Source organism: Conger conger, chromosome 15 (assembly GCF_963514075.1).
Source record: "Conger conger chromosome 15, fConCon1.1, whole genome shotgun sequence".
Classification (NCBI taxonomy): domain Eukaryota; kingdom Metazoa; phylum Chordata; class Actinopteri; order Anguilliformes; family Congridae; genus Conger; species Conger conger.
In genome coordinates, this window is record NC_083774.1 from 24,707,804 (window position 1) to 24,720,130 (window position 12,327).

Genomic DNA, 12,327 nt, shown 5'->3' on the forward strand with positions numbered 1-12,327 from the left:
TGCACAAAAGGTTTATACAGAGCAGGGCTGACCTCACACTGCACACCGAGGGACCATTTTATAATCAGCCCCCTTCAGTCGGGCACCTTTCCTCCTCTTTATACGGTTCCAGTACACGCCAGAGGCTGGTATTGGCTCAGTTTTTAAAAATCCACTTTGAAAAAAGGAACACTTATTTCAGTGCGGCTGGTATTGATGTTTGCGATCTATAGCATAAATGCACTTCAGATGCCTTCGATTCGCATGAGTCGGCCATTTCGCTTGCTGTTGCGAACCCACTGTCCTGCCGGTAATCATCTTCTCCGAGTGCTGCGGTTCTAGCTTGCGTCGTTCGCGTCGAAGTCTCTGAAGACGGAGGCCGTTTAGTTTACACACGGACCGACGGCTTTGATATCTCTTCTGTTGGGGGAGGGGGACTCCTTGAGACTCGCTCGCCACGCAGGCCTTCAACTGCCACTGTGGGGACTTTAGAGAAGCCTCTGCGTGTGCGTTAAACAGCCTCTAATCCTCACTGTAATGAGCAAAGCAAATAACGGGGACGTTCTGGCTGTTCTGAGACCTCCGAGTGCAGCGTTTTCTCAGCGCGCCCAGCGCTTTGAATTATTCAACACGGCGCGCATGTGTACCCCGGCTAGTGTGAAGCTTTAAAGAGACATCTCTGGTCTTGCAGGAAGAGGAGGAGAGCTTTCTTTTTAGGGAGATACACAAAGACTCGTCTTTGTCTTCCTCTGGCTGACTCTTCTGTAGGCAGCTCGGAATAATAACCAGTTGCTCTCGAGACTGAAACGCTGACACCAGTCAACCTTCTTTGGTTAAACGTTATTTAGTGTGTGTGCGCGCACATATGCTTTTTATGGTCAAATGCTTAGGACTGTGGCCTCGTTGCTATTGGATATTGGTAAACATTGTTCTTATATCTCCTACTGTCCTTGGCAGGGGTGGCTGGGAGGGGGAGTTCCATTATAAATGGAAATAAACCAACTCTGTTGTCAGCGCTATACAGTATTGCCCATGGTCTTGTGGATACTGTGAGCTGTCCATTGTGGGGTGAGTTTGAGTGCTGTACGCAGTACCCCACCCTCCCTGGTCTTGTCTCTGTAGGACCTGGAGGAGAAACTGTTCCTCTGCCCTCACGGCGAACGGCACATCAGGGGTCCGGCTTATGGTGCTGCTCCCTTGTGTTCCTGGGGAGGGGTGGGGGATAATGACACACGCCTCCAGTTACTTCCCCATCAGCACAGAAGTGTGTCAGTCTGCGCTGAGTAAGCTGACACGGCCCTTTCTCCACCGCTTCCCGTGAATTGATACATGAGCGTCCAGCCCTCTGTGGGGAAACTCAGGGGCACTGGCACTCCCAAACGCACACCCCGCCCCCCTCTGAGAACCGAGTAAATACACTCAGGACCCCAAACATCCAGCCCCCCACATTAATCGTTTCTGAGTCGGTGACCTCAATGTCTCGTACAATTAACTGCCGCTGAACTTAAGCCAACTTTTTCTCTCTCTTTATCTCCACTCCATCCACTAGCATTTAGTCTTTTCCAGAGACGAGGGGATTTATGTGACGGCTCTGTCTCTTTAGTTAGACGACCAAAAAATGTGGTTAAGAGTATAGGCCTACCGGTGGAACTGTGATCTAATGGGCTGTTTCCTGAGAGGATTAAGGGGTTGCAGGAATTTTCTCAGAATCGTACATTTCATGAAAAAAAAGATTGATTGAACTCATGTATTTATATATTTTATATGTATATTAAATCTATGTACTAGAAATCTACCGCCCTGTGCGGTCAGCCCTCTTTAGCAATGACTTCCCCATAGGATATCCGTTATGTGTGATCTGGGCTCATTTTGTGATGAAAGGGCATTTTTCCCTGCTAAGTATAGCGGAAAGGGAAGTGCGATCAGGCTGTCTGGCGTGTTTCTCAGCCGTACTGACGTCCCTGTGCGGAACGATGCGTTTCCTGGGAACTCTGACGTGAGAAGCAGAAGGAAATGGAAACACAACACAGTGATACTGTCCAGACACACGTTATTACAGTGTAACCACCAGCGAATTGTCTCTTCTTCTACTGTAAGTCCCGCTATGCTAACTTACTAACTGGGGTCTGGGAAGCGTATGTTGGGGTCCCAGGAGGCTGTCAGCCAGTTTCAAGAAATATTTCACCTTTTAATCTTGTTTGGTTTTAGTCTTTGGAATATTTTTATTCAAAAATGTTTTTTTATGTGTGTTTTGTTAATCAATAGCTTGGTGTCAGATATGTAAATGAATGATATAGCCTAATGATGCTAGTGTGAAATGTAGCCACTGCATTACAGCCTGTTGTAGGTGGCAGACATAAAGGTGTTAATCATTACCTGCTTGTTTGGTTGAAGCAGGGGTCCCCAGCTGTAGGTTGGTGCGATTGTGGGCCTTCGTATATTCCGAATGTCTGGTGCGCGTAAGCTACTCTGTGCACTGATAATGCATTCATTGATTTGTTTGTTCTGCAGGCAGAGCTGAAATTGAAATGACTCCTTTAATCCACTTTATGGTCATCCCTTGTATTTAAAAGCCTCAGTCGATGCTGCCCTGTCATGTCGTATAACCGTGTTATTTAAATGTTTTGTCAACTACAACATTGTGAGAATGCTTTGTGTCGGCTGGGCGTGCAGTCCCTGAGATTATCCACGTCTTGTTTTCCCTTGTGCGCATCGTAAGAGAGAACTTTTTTAATTTGGCCTTCCTTGCTAAATATAAATGACAAATTAAGAAAATGTATGTAGCTGCAAGCAGTGATGTCGGGGCCAAGAATCAATTTCAGTCCAATTTATCTATGTAAGTAACTTAATTTACATACCCCTTTTTGGGGACACCAAAATGTATCAGAAATCCTTAACTTTTGATATGTTGAAGATTCAATCAAGATCATCTTTATTAAGAAAATTGTCATGGTGTCTTGATAGGTTTAGTTTCTGTGTCACTTTGCGTACCACAAAAAATCGAAGCAATTGAAGCGATGCTGCGGTGCACTTCATTTGAGTTGACACGTAATGGCCCGCACGTTCTGTGGCTGTGTAAATCAGGTCCGCTTTTATCTTTGACCCAGGTTTTGCTTTTGCCAGAGCCCCTGGTCTGACGGTCAAAGGCAGAAACTTCCTGGCAGGAACGTCAGTCCAGGCCACTCAGCCTGGGCGGCCATGGTGTTTTTGTGAAAGTGTTTTTGGGTGAAAGGCTTTTTTTTGGGTTGGCAGTCATTTGGACGCAGGGTGAATCTCGTTCCTGTTGACATCGTTATCCGCGCAGTCGCGATAAATACAGAGGTTGTTCACCCTCCCGCCCCTCCATACTGGGCGCCATCTGCCCCCGTCCTCACCAGTGTTTCTCAGTATCTGTGCCTGTTGGTGTGTACAGCTTGCTCAATGTTTGCTGTCACCGCGCCATAGATTTGCTTTTGATAGGAAGTTTTTTTGGCTTTCTCCCCATTGTGTATCTCAGTCCTGTCTCAATCTGTGCTGTAGCTACTGTTGTTCAGGTAGTAATTTCCTGTCATTTATTTGGAAAATTACACTGTAATTTTCCGCGTAAAAACCGATTCAGACAGTTATGATGTGTTAATTTAGGGCAACATGCTGACTTGAAAAGTTTGTTTATGTGTGCGGCACGCCGACCGCACCGTTCAGTTCCGGAAACGTCTTCAGGGCCGCAGCTCCGGGTGCCTGGCGGATTCGTCTGTACGCCTGCCAGCTCAGCGGGGGAAAGGGTCTCGGAGTTTCATGGTTTCGTTTCACCTCTCCGGCGTGCAGAGGAGTCCCCGGTGCTGTCGCGCTGGGGTTTTGATGTGGCGGTTCTGACGGTGTTGTGGCGGGGGCCCAGACTGGCAGGGAGAGGCTGCGGATTATGCCCCGTGATTCAGGTTACGCCTGAGCCTGTACGAGCTGTGTTTCTGCAGTCTGTGAGGGGGGTAGGGGAGGGGAGGAGGAGGATGGAGGAGTGAAAGGCGGAAACGATTTTAGCAAGGCGCGAGGGATTGAGACGGGGGAGGTGGAGGGAGGTAATGCAGACAGAGCTGGCGGTTTGGGAAATGGAGGGTGGAGGTTGGAGGCTGGATATTCGGTGATTAAGGCGGAGGAGCAGAGGGATGGAGGAGGTTGGAGGCTGGGGAGGTGGAGCTCTAAGGGGCAGGTTTGAGGGAGATTGGAGAGGTAACAGGCGAGCAGGGAAGAGAGGAGTTTTTCCACTGAAACCCTGTAACGGCAGCTCAGGATAATGGCCCTTGATGTCTGGTTGTGCTCAAAGAGATTCCGGCCTACCTTTGATCACGCCGCAAGCTCTCTGACCAAGACGTGCCTTAAATCTTCAGCTCTGCATCCCTGTGTGAATCCTCTCCTTGTCTTTATTGCTGAGAGTTATAGTCGCAGAAGAGGAGTCAGCAGATTGGAGGGTAGTCAGTTAGCAGGCTGGATTACTGCTTAACCCTTTCAGTCCCGAGCCCAATATGAAGTGGTTCCACCCAAATCCTTTGGTTGAGAAAATTGAGAGAATTTAGTATGGTTTTAATAGGGGCTCAAAACAATAGTACAGCAGTCATTTTAATTGGTTGAAAAGGTATGAGGTCGAGAATGTCATATGGTACTCTTGGAACTGAAAGGGTTAAGAGCTGTGATTGGCTAAGCTAATGAGTCCCATGACCGTGTTCCGTCGTGTTTACTCAGAAAACCAGCTCCGTTTTAACCCAGCGAGAAATAGAGGCCGTGGTGTTGAAGGGTACGCGTGATTGGAATGTGCTGTTTTGACCGCAGTCACAGCCGAACACGCCTTTCACACTAATGGGGTTTTTCAGCGGGCTAAGAAAACATACACTGGCATTCCAGTGCTGTGGGCCGTCTTCTCCTCTGGCTGTTGCTGTGTGACTGAGCTTGGGCCGCACATTCCGGTAGGTTCTAGCGCAGCTAGGGCTCGTTCCGATCGGAAACACGGGCCCGGGACACCAGGCCTCCCGTGGGTCGGAGGAAACGAGGAGGCCCTGTGAACAGCGGTCTGGCGTCACCCTCACGGGAGGTGGGGGACTGGTGTGGTCAGGGGGTCAAGGCCCTTGAACCACATCCCACAGCGGGCATCTGTCTCCTGTTAGCCTGACCACAGGAACTCAGGCCTGTCAGCCCCTCCACACTGGGGCAGCAGGGCCTTCAGCCTGCTGTCTGAAGGAGGGGGGGAGAGACAGACAGAGAGAGAGGGAGAGAGATTGAAAGAGTGAGGTGGAGGGAGAGAGAGACTTTATCGACTTTAATAGACTATCTTCCCGTTATTAATAATAAGAAAGCAGTACCCAGAGTGATGGGGCTTGCTCAGCAGCGTAGCAGAGAAGAGGTGAGTGTGTGGGAAAGAGAGGGAGGAGCAGGGGCACCCAGTGAACTATGAAAGAGTGATGGAAGGAGGGAGGCAAAGAGACGGGTGAACTACCGGAAAGAAGGGAGGAGGGAGGGAAGGAGGGAGAGAGAGGGAGAGAGATTGAGAGAATGAGAGTGAGGTGGAGGGAGAGAGAGACTTTTTGACTTTTAAAGCCTTTATTATCTTCGCTTTATTAATAAGAAAAAGGTACCCAGAGAAGGAGAGGGCTTGCACAGCAGTGAAGGAGAGAAGGGTGAGTGCGTTTTTGAAGTGTGGAAAAGAGAGAGGGAGGAGCAGGGGGCACCCAGTGAACTATGAAAGAGTGATGGAAGGAGGGAGGCCAGCAGGCTGGTAAACTACCGGAAAGAAGGGAGGGAGGGAGGGAGAGAGATTGAGAGAACCGTGTGCGATGGAGTGAGACGGACAGATGAAATATGAGAGAGGGACGTGTGGAGCGGGCGGGTGCGGTATAAAGAGAGGGAGTAGGGGTGCGGTATAAAGAGAGGGAGTAGGGGTGCGGTATAAAGAGGGAGTAGGGGTGCGGTATAAAGAGAGGGAGAGGGAGAGTGGTGCGGTATAAAGAGAGGGAGAGGGAAGGGGTGCGGTATAAAGAGAGGGAGTAGGGGTGCGGTATAAAGAGGGAGTAGGGGTGCGGTATAAAGAGAGGGAGAGGGAGAGTGGTGTGGTATAAAGAGAGGGAGAGGGAAGGGGTGCGGTATAAAGAGAGGGAAGGGGTGCGGTATAAAGAGAGGGAGTAGGGGTGCGGTATAAAGAGGGAGTAGGGGTGCGGTATAAAGAGAGGGAGTAGGGGTGCGGTATAAAGAGAGGGAGAGGGAGAGTGGTGCGGTATAAAGAGAGGGAGAGTGAAGGGGTGCGGTATAAAGAGAGGGAGAGGGAAGGGGTGCGGTATAAAGAGAGGGAGTAGGGGTGCGGTATAAAGAGAGGGAGTAGGGGTGCGGTATAAAGAGAGGGAGAGGGAAGGGGTGCGGTATAAAGAGAGTGAAGGGGTGCGGTATAAAGAGAGGGAGAGGGAAGGGGTGTGGTAAGAGGACGGGTCCCTGCCCCTGTCGCAGTGGGACGCCCGGCCCTGACCCAGGGCACAGCTGCACGCCCCTCACACCCAGTTTGGCTGGCCTCCACCCTCCCTGCAGCGTCTGCTGCTTGTGCTGAGAGTCTCCCGGCCAGTCCGCCCGTACCGCGGCAGTGCTCCTGCAGGTTTAAACAGGCCGAGAGCGCAGAAATGTGTTTGTAATATGCGCTGACCTCGGTGACAGCACAGGGGCTTATGGGAGATGTGGGAAAGGCTCGGCTTTCAAGACGGAGAACGTGGTGCTAAGCCCACCCCACCAGACCCTGGGGACGGGGAGCCTGGGGCCTCATGCAGAGAGAGGCGCGTGTGTGTGAGTGTGTGTGAGTGTGTGTGAGTGTGTGTGAGAGTGTGTGAGAGTGTGTGAGAGTGTGAGAGTGTGAGAGTGTGAGAGTGTGTGAGTGTGTGAGTGTGTGAGTGTGTGAGTGTGTGAGTGTGTGAGTGTGTGAGTGTGTGTGTGTGTGTGTGAGAGTGTGTGAGAGTGTGTGAGAGTGTGTGAGAGTGTGTGAGAGTGTGTGAGAGTGTGTGAGAGTGTGAGAGAGAGTGAGAGAGAGTGAGAGAGTGTGTGTGAGTGTGTGTGAGTATGAGAACGAGTGTTTGTGCGCAAGTGCCTGTGTGGTAGGCAAAAACAGCTTGGGCATGTTTCTGTGTGTGAGCTGCCTATGTGTATTTAAACCACAGGAAAATGTGGACCGTTGCCACAGTGATAGAGCAGGACTTCAGCCCTCCCCCCCCCCCCCTCACTAAATACCATTAATGTCACAAAGTAGTCAGATGGTGGGGAGGGAGGGGCACACGGCAATAGCTGTGCTGATTGGTCAGAAGTGACGATGCTGAAATTAGAGTGTGCTGTCAGCGGACCCCACAGTGCAGACACAAACAGACACCCTCTCCCCCTTCCCTTCAGCCGCTGGACACCCAAAGTCAATACAGATCAGTTACAGAGCCTTTACCCCCTTCTTACCATGTCTTTTACTCTCGGAGAGAGGCTGACGCAACAGCTCCGACTCTTTGTCTTCTTGTCTTTTTAAAAAATGAGTGTGTGATGCTGAGAACCGTATAATCTTCAGTGCTTATGTCGGGGGTGTAATTGCTGTGGAATGTTAATGTTAAAGTGGAGGGAAAATAAATCTCTCAGACCTCTCTGTTCTTTAAACACAATGCGTCCCATAATTCACTGTGTACTACCAACATACCATCTCCCCTAGTTAACAGTGCACTAATACCAACTCACATCTCCCCTAGCTTACAGTGTACTCCCACGAACACACCATCTTCTGTACTTTGCAGTTCGCTACCAGTAACAAACCATCTTCCTCTGTGTTTTAAGTTAGAGCAGCACTAGCAGGGTACAGGGGTTGGGACAACTGTATGCCTGGGTCTCCTCACCCTCAACCTTTCTCTCCCCCTCTCTCTCACTCTCTCTCACTCTCTCACTCTCTCTCTCACTCTCACTCTCCCTCTCTCTTTCTCCCTCTCCCTCTCTCTCTCTCTCCCTCTCACTGCAGATCCACCACGCGGGGATGGGAGATGTTGGAGGACAAAGGCCCTCGCGTAGCGGACTACTTTGTGGTGGCCGGCCTGACGGACTCGTCCAAACCGCTGGACGAGGAGATCCACTTCGACGACGCGTGCCACAAGACGGCCAAGCCGCGCGCGCCCATCACAGACGTGCTGGTGGTGATGCGCTCGCTGGGCGAGGAGGTGCCGGCGGGGTACACCTGCGTGGACTCCACGCCCTCCGGCCTGTCCGCAGACCTGAACGGGGGCAGCCTCATGGGGCCCCAGATCTTCCTCTGCTACCGCAGGGGCCGCGACAAGCCCCCGCTCACTGACCTGGGGTGAGAGAGGCAGGGAGAACGGGGTTCTCTCTAATAACTCATATTATTAAATAGTACTATTTAACCCTTTCAGTCCCCAGCCCAATATGAGGCTCCACCCAAATCGCAAGGGGCTTTGGTTGAGAAAATTTAGCAGGGTTTTAATAGGGGCTCAAAACAATAGTATAGCAGTCAGGCGGGGCTGCCTGTAGTGGTTAAGGTGCGTGACTGGGACCCACAAGGTCGGTGGTTCGATCCCCGGTGTGGCCACAATAAGATCCGCACAGCCATTGGGCCCTTAACCCTGCATTGCTCCAGGGGAGGATCGTCTCCTGCTTAGTCTAATCAACTGTAAGTCGCTCTGGATAAGAGCGTCTGCCAAATGCCATTAATGTAATGTAAATGTGATTTTGATTGGTTGAACAGGTATAAGGTTGAGTGTCATATGGCACTCTTGGGACTGAAAGGGTTAATAATAATGTTCTTGTTCTGCATGTATAATGCTGGAGTGTAAAACCCCCCATATGTTGCACGCTTTGTATATCCAGTAAAATTGAACTCAAACTGTGTTTAAACCCCCTGTTCTTATCCTTGGGTGGGAATGGGCAATGACACTCAGTCTTGTCCCATCACCACAGCGTCGTCAGTCACTTTGGGATTTGGACTAGACTTTGTTTCTGTTCACTCCGCGGTCCATCAGCTGAGTCATGCGGTCGTGTTGCATTGACACCGGAGCTCCGGACCACAGTCCATCAGTGCAGACAGACAGCCGCAGACAGAGCTCACCCCAGTGCCAGTCTGACAGCACGCATCACTATCAGCACACAGCAGCACTGCTCAGTGTTATAATGAGGGCCAGCAGAACTGGATCCTGGGCCAGTTACCTGCCAGGTCCCTGCTGCCCTCTTCGGTGTAAGCCTTGATCAGAGACCCTGCTCTTTCCCTCCTCGGCCTGCCCTCTCTGAAGGTTTTCTGCTGAATATGATTAGTTCTGTGTGTCGGTGGCTTCTCCAGTTCCTCTGACACCAGGCTGTTTTTAAAGAAGCCTGGGAGAGGCACAGGACCTTGTGATGTGATGCTGCTTATTGCAGAGAAGGAGCCAGTTCTTCTGTTGCTACACTGTTGCCAGTGTTTGTGATTGTGAGGGGAGGGGGGGGGGGGTTTCACAACCTGTTATAGGGCTTCAGTTCTCTGTCCAGGGTCGGGTAATTACAGACAGGAGCTGTGTGTGTGTATGTTGTCTGTCTGTCTGTCTGTCTGTCTGTCTGTCTGTCTGTCTGTCTGTCTGTCTGTCTGTCTGTCTGTCTGTCTGTCTGTCTGTCTGTCTGTCTGTCTGTCTGTCTGTCTGTCTGTCTGTCTGTCTGTCTGTCTGTCTGTCTGTCTGTCTGTCTGTCTGTCTGTCTGTCTGTCTGTCTGTCTGTCTATTTCAGTCCTCTATTCTCTAAACGGGTGGCAGTCCCTGTCACTCCGACTCTTCTGTGGTGAGTGTGAGAATGTCATCAGTGTGGCAGTTAACCTCAGGCAGGGCCCATTATCACATTTTTGTGTAAACTGTCCTCACACTGTCTGTCTGCTGGGGTTGTGTGTGTTGGTGAATAGAATTGGCATGTTAACAGTGCTTAAAGTAACTGCAGTAAACAGTTACCGTTTTACTTTATTTACACATATTGTGTGCCACGGCAATCAGTATAAACAACAATCTTATGTAAACTTCCTATACAAGTGATAAGTAAAACTATAAAAACGAATAAAACCACAAAAGTAAAATGGTGTCAGAACAGCAACTTCGAATAAACTGCTCTGAGCAGCCGCATTTCTATTTGAGGGAAAAGAACATGATCATCTCCTTTAGTTGCAATGAATGAGTTATTAATGCAGGCTGCCACCCAACATAATCAAAAGTTTTTGTCTATCTCGTGGGGATAGTAGCAATACTTTAGCTTGAGGCCAAAAAAAAAAAAGAATTGGTTAAGAGCAAAATCACGATATCGCATAATGACATGCCAGTCTGTTCTGGAATTTCCCATTTTTGAGCCAAACTAGAGATGAAAAGGGTTCTGTTGCATCTGCCCACATTTAAAGAAATAGACCGTCGGGTCAATAAAGTCATTTAATGAGCTGTTTAACAAGATGTAATCTGCAGTTTTACGATTAGCTTGTAAATTGCTTCAAGTGGATACGCTGCGCATTCTAAATCAGGTTCGTGTATCAGGAAGTGTCAGCTGTTCTAATTTCTTAAACGGCATGATAAGAGTTTACCTTTATTGAAAAAGTTTGCGAAAACAGGAACTGCCAGCCTATATTTTTTCTTTATTTATTGTGGTAAATAACTAGCTTGCCTACCTATATCCAGTAGCAAGTGGCAGTATGTTATAAGAAGAAACAGTAGGCTGCTTGACCAGTCATTTTCAATACACAGCTCTTAGAAAAAACATGCTCCTGAAACATGATGACAATCATTTCAGGTCGGCAGTTTGTTTCCGCCATGGGTGTGTCAAAGTGTCCCTGAGCAAGACACCTAACCCCTAAATGCTCCTGATGAGCTGGTCGGCGCCTTGCATGGCAGCCAATCGCCGTCGGTGTGTGTGTATGAATGGGTGAATGAGAGCATCAATTGTACAGCGCTTTGGATAAAGGCGCTATATAAATTCCAACCATTTACCATTTACCATTTTCAATTAATTTGGGCATGGATTATGGTCATATGGGCATGTTGCAGGTTACCTGCACAGCTCTAGTCTAGCTCTAAGCTGGAGCTGCTTTGCTACTTAAATGCACTGTGCTATGGATTCATGTGTGTGTGTCTGACTGTGGTGTGGTCTCTATATGTGTTTATGTGTGGGTTTTTGTGTGCAGTGCACTGTGTATGTAAAATGTTAAAATGGTGCTGACGGAATGTTCTCGTGTGTCTGTTTACCACCATGTCTGTCATTCTCATTCCCCGATTAGGTTGCGTTCGCCCCTGTGGGGCTCGGGGGGGTTTCCCAGCCACTGCAGGGACCGCAGGGGATTCCCGTGATCACAGTCAGGATGATGTAGCCTGATTTAGTAGACCACAGCCCAAGCCTGTGAGCATCATGAAGCACCTCACACACTCGCCTGTCCGTGTTCTCTGGTGTTTGTCCGGGCTGTGCAGTGAGCTAGCCCAGGGTGTGGCTGAGAGCACCATTACATGATCCTTAGCTCCATGGTGCCGCCCTTCTGCTTCACCAGGTGACTAAAAGAACTCATCGGTGGCGCTTACTCAGGCCATGCCAACGATGAAGTGCTGTGAGCAGTGCTGACTGACCCTTGACCTCTGTGTCCAACACTCCTCGTGAACCTTCACCATTCACACTCGTGCCGATTAGGAGCTTGGAAAGGGCTGGAGCTGGTCAAATCAGGGCTAGCGCTGGAGTTAATCCCGTCGCTGTACGTGACCGGTCCTCGTTTCTCCTCCGGGTTTTACAGAGTGCTGTACGAGTGGAAAGAGCGTCTGAAACCAGGCTGTGACATCATCCAGACCACGCCCTCTGGTCGCCCTGCCAACATCAGCAGCAACTCCTCGCAGCGCATCTACATCACATACCGCCGCGCCTCTGACTCCCTGCCCCACGCCTCGCTGGCCGTCACCGACATCTGCATCATCATCCCCGGCAAGGGGGAGACTCCCCCTCACACCTTCTGTGCAGGGTGGACAAGAACCTCAGCAGCAGCATGGTGAGACCGCGTTAACGCGAAAACCAGGGCAGTGACCCAACCTCAACACCAGACCGGCCACGTTACCTCAACACCAAAGTGCCAACATTACCTCCAAACCAGAGCCCCCGCATTGCCTCAACACCAGAGCAACCACAAAACCTTAGATGCAGAGATCTATGTTCCTCAAAAACCAGAGCACCAGAACCTCAAAACCAGGGCACCCACATTACCTCACAATCCATGTTTCCTCAAAACCAGAAAATCTTCTTCATCGCAAATCCCCTCAAAGCAAAACATCATATTACCTCAGAACCTAGAGAATCCCCATTACTTCAAAACCAATAAGCTCAGAACCCTAATCCAAAGCAGCC

The 12,327-nt window shown here is 49.9% G+C and overlaps 1 protein-coding gene across 1 annotated transcript in view; it reads left to right on the forward strand.

Annotated features, from left to right (window-relative positions):
- The window catches only part of dennd4a (DENN/MADD domain containing 4A), a 67,783-nt gene that overhangs the window by 13,104 nt on the left and 42,352 nt on the right, over positions 1-12,327 (forward strand). The window contains 3 exon segments of the mRNA XM_061221839.1: positions 7,964-8,296; positions 11,726-11,939; positions 11,942-11,974. Coding sequence (XP_061077823.1) covers positions 7,964-8,296; positions 11,726-11,939; positions 11,942-11,974 — 580 coding nt within the window.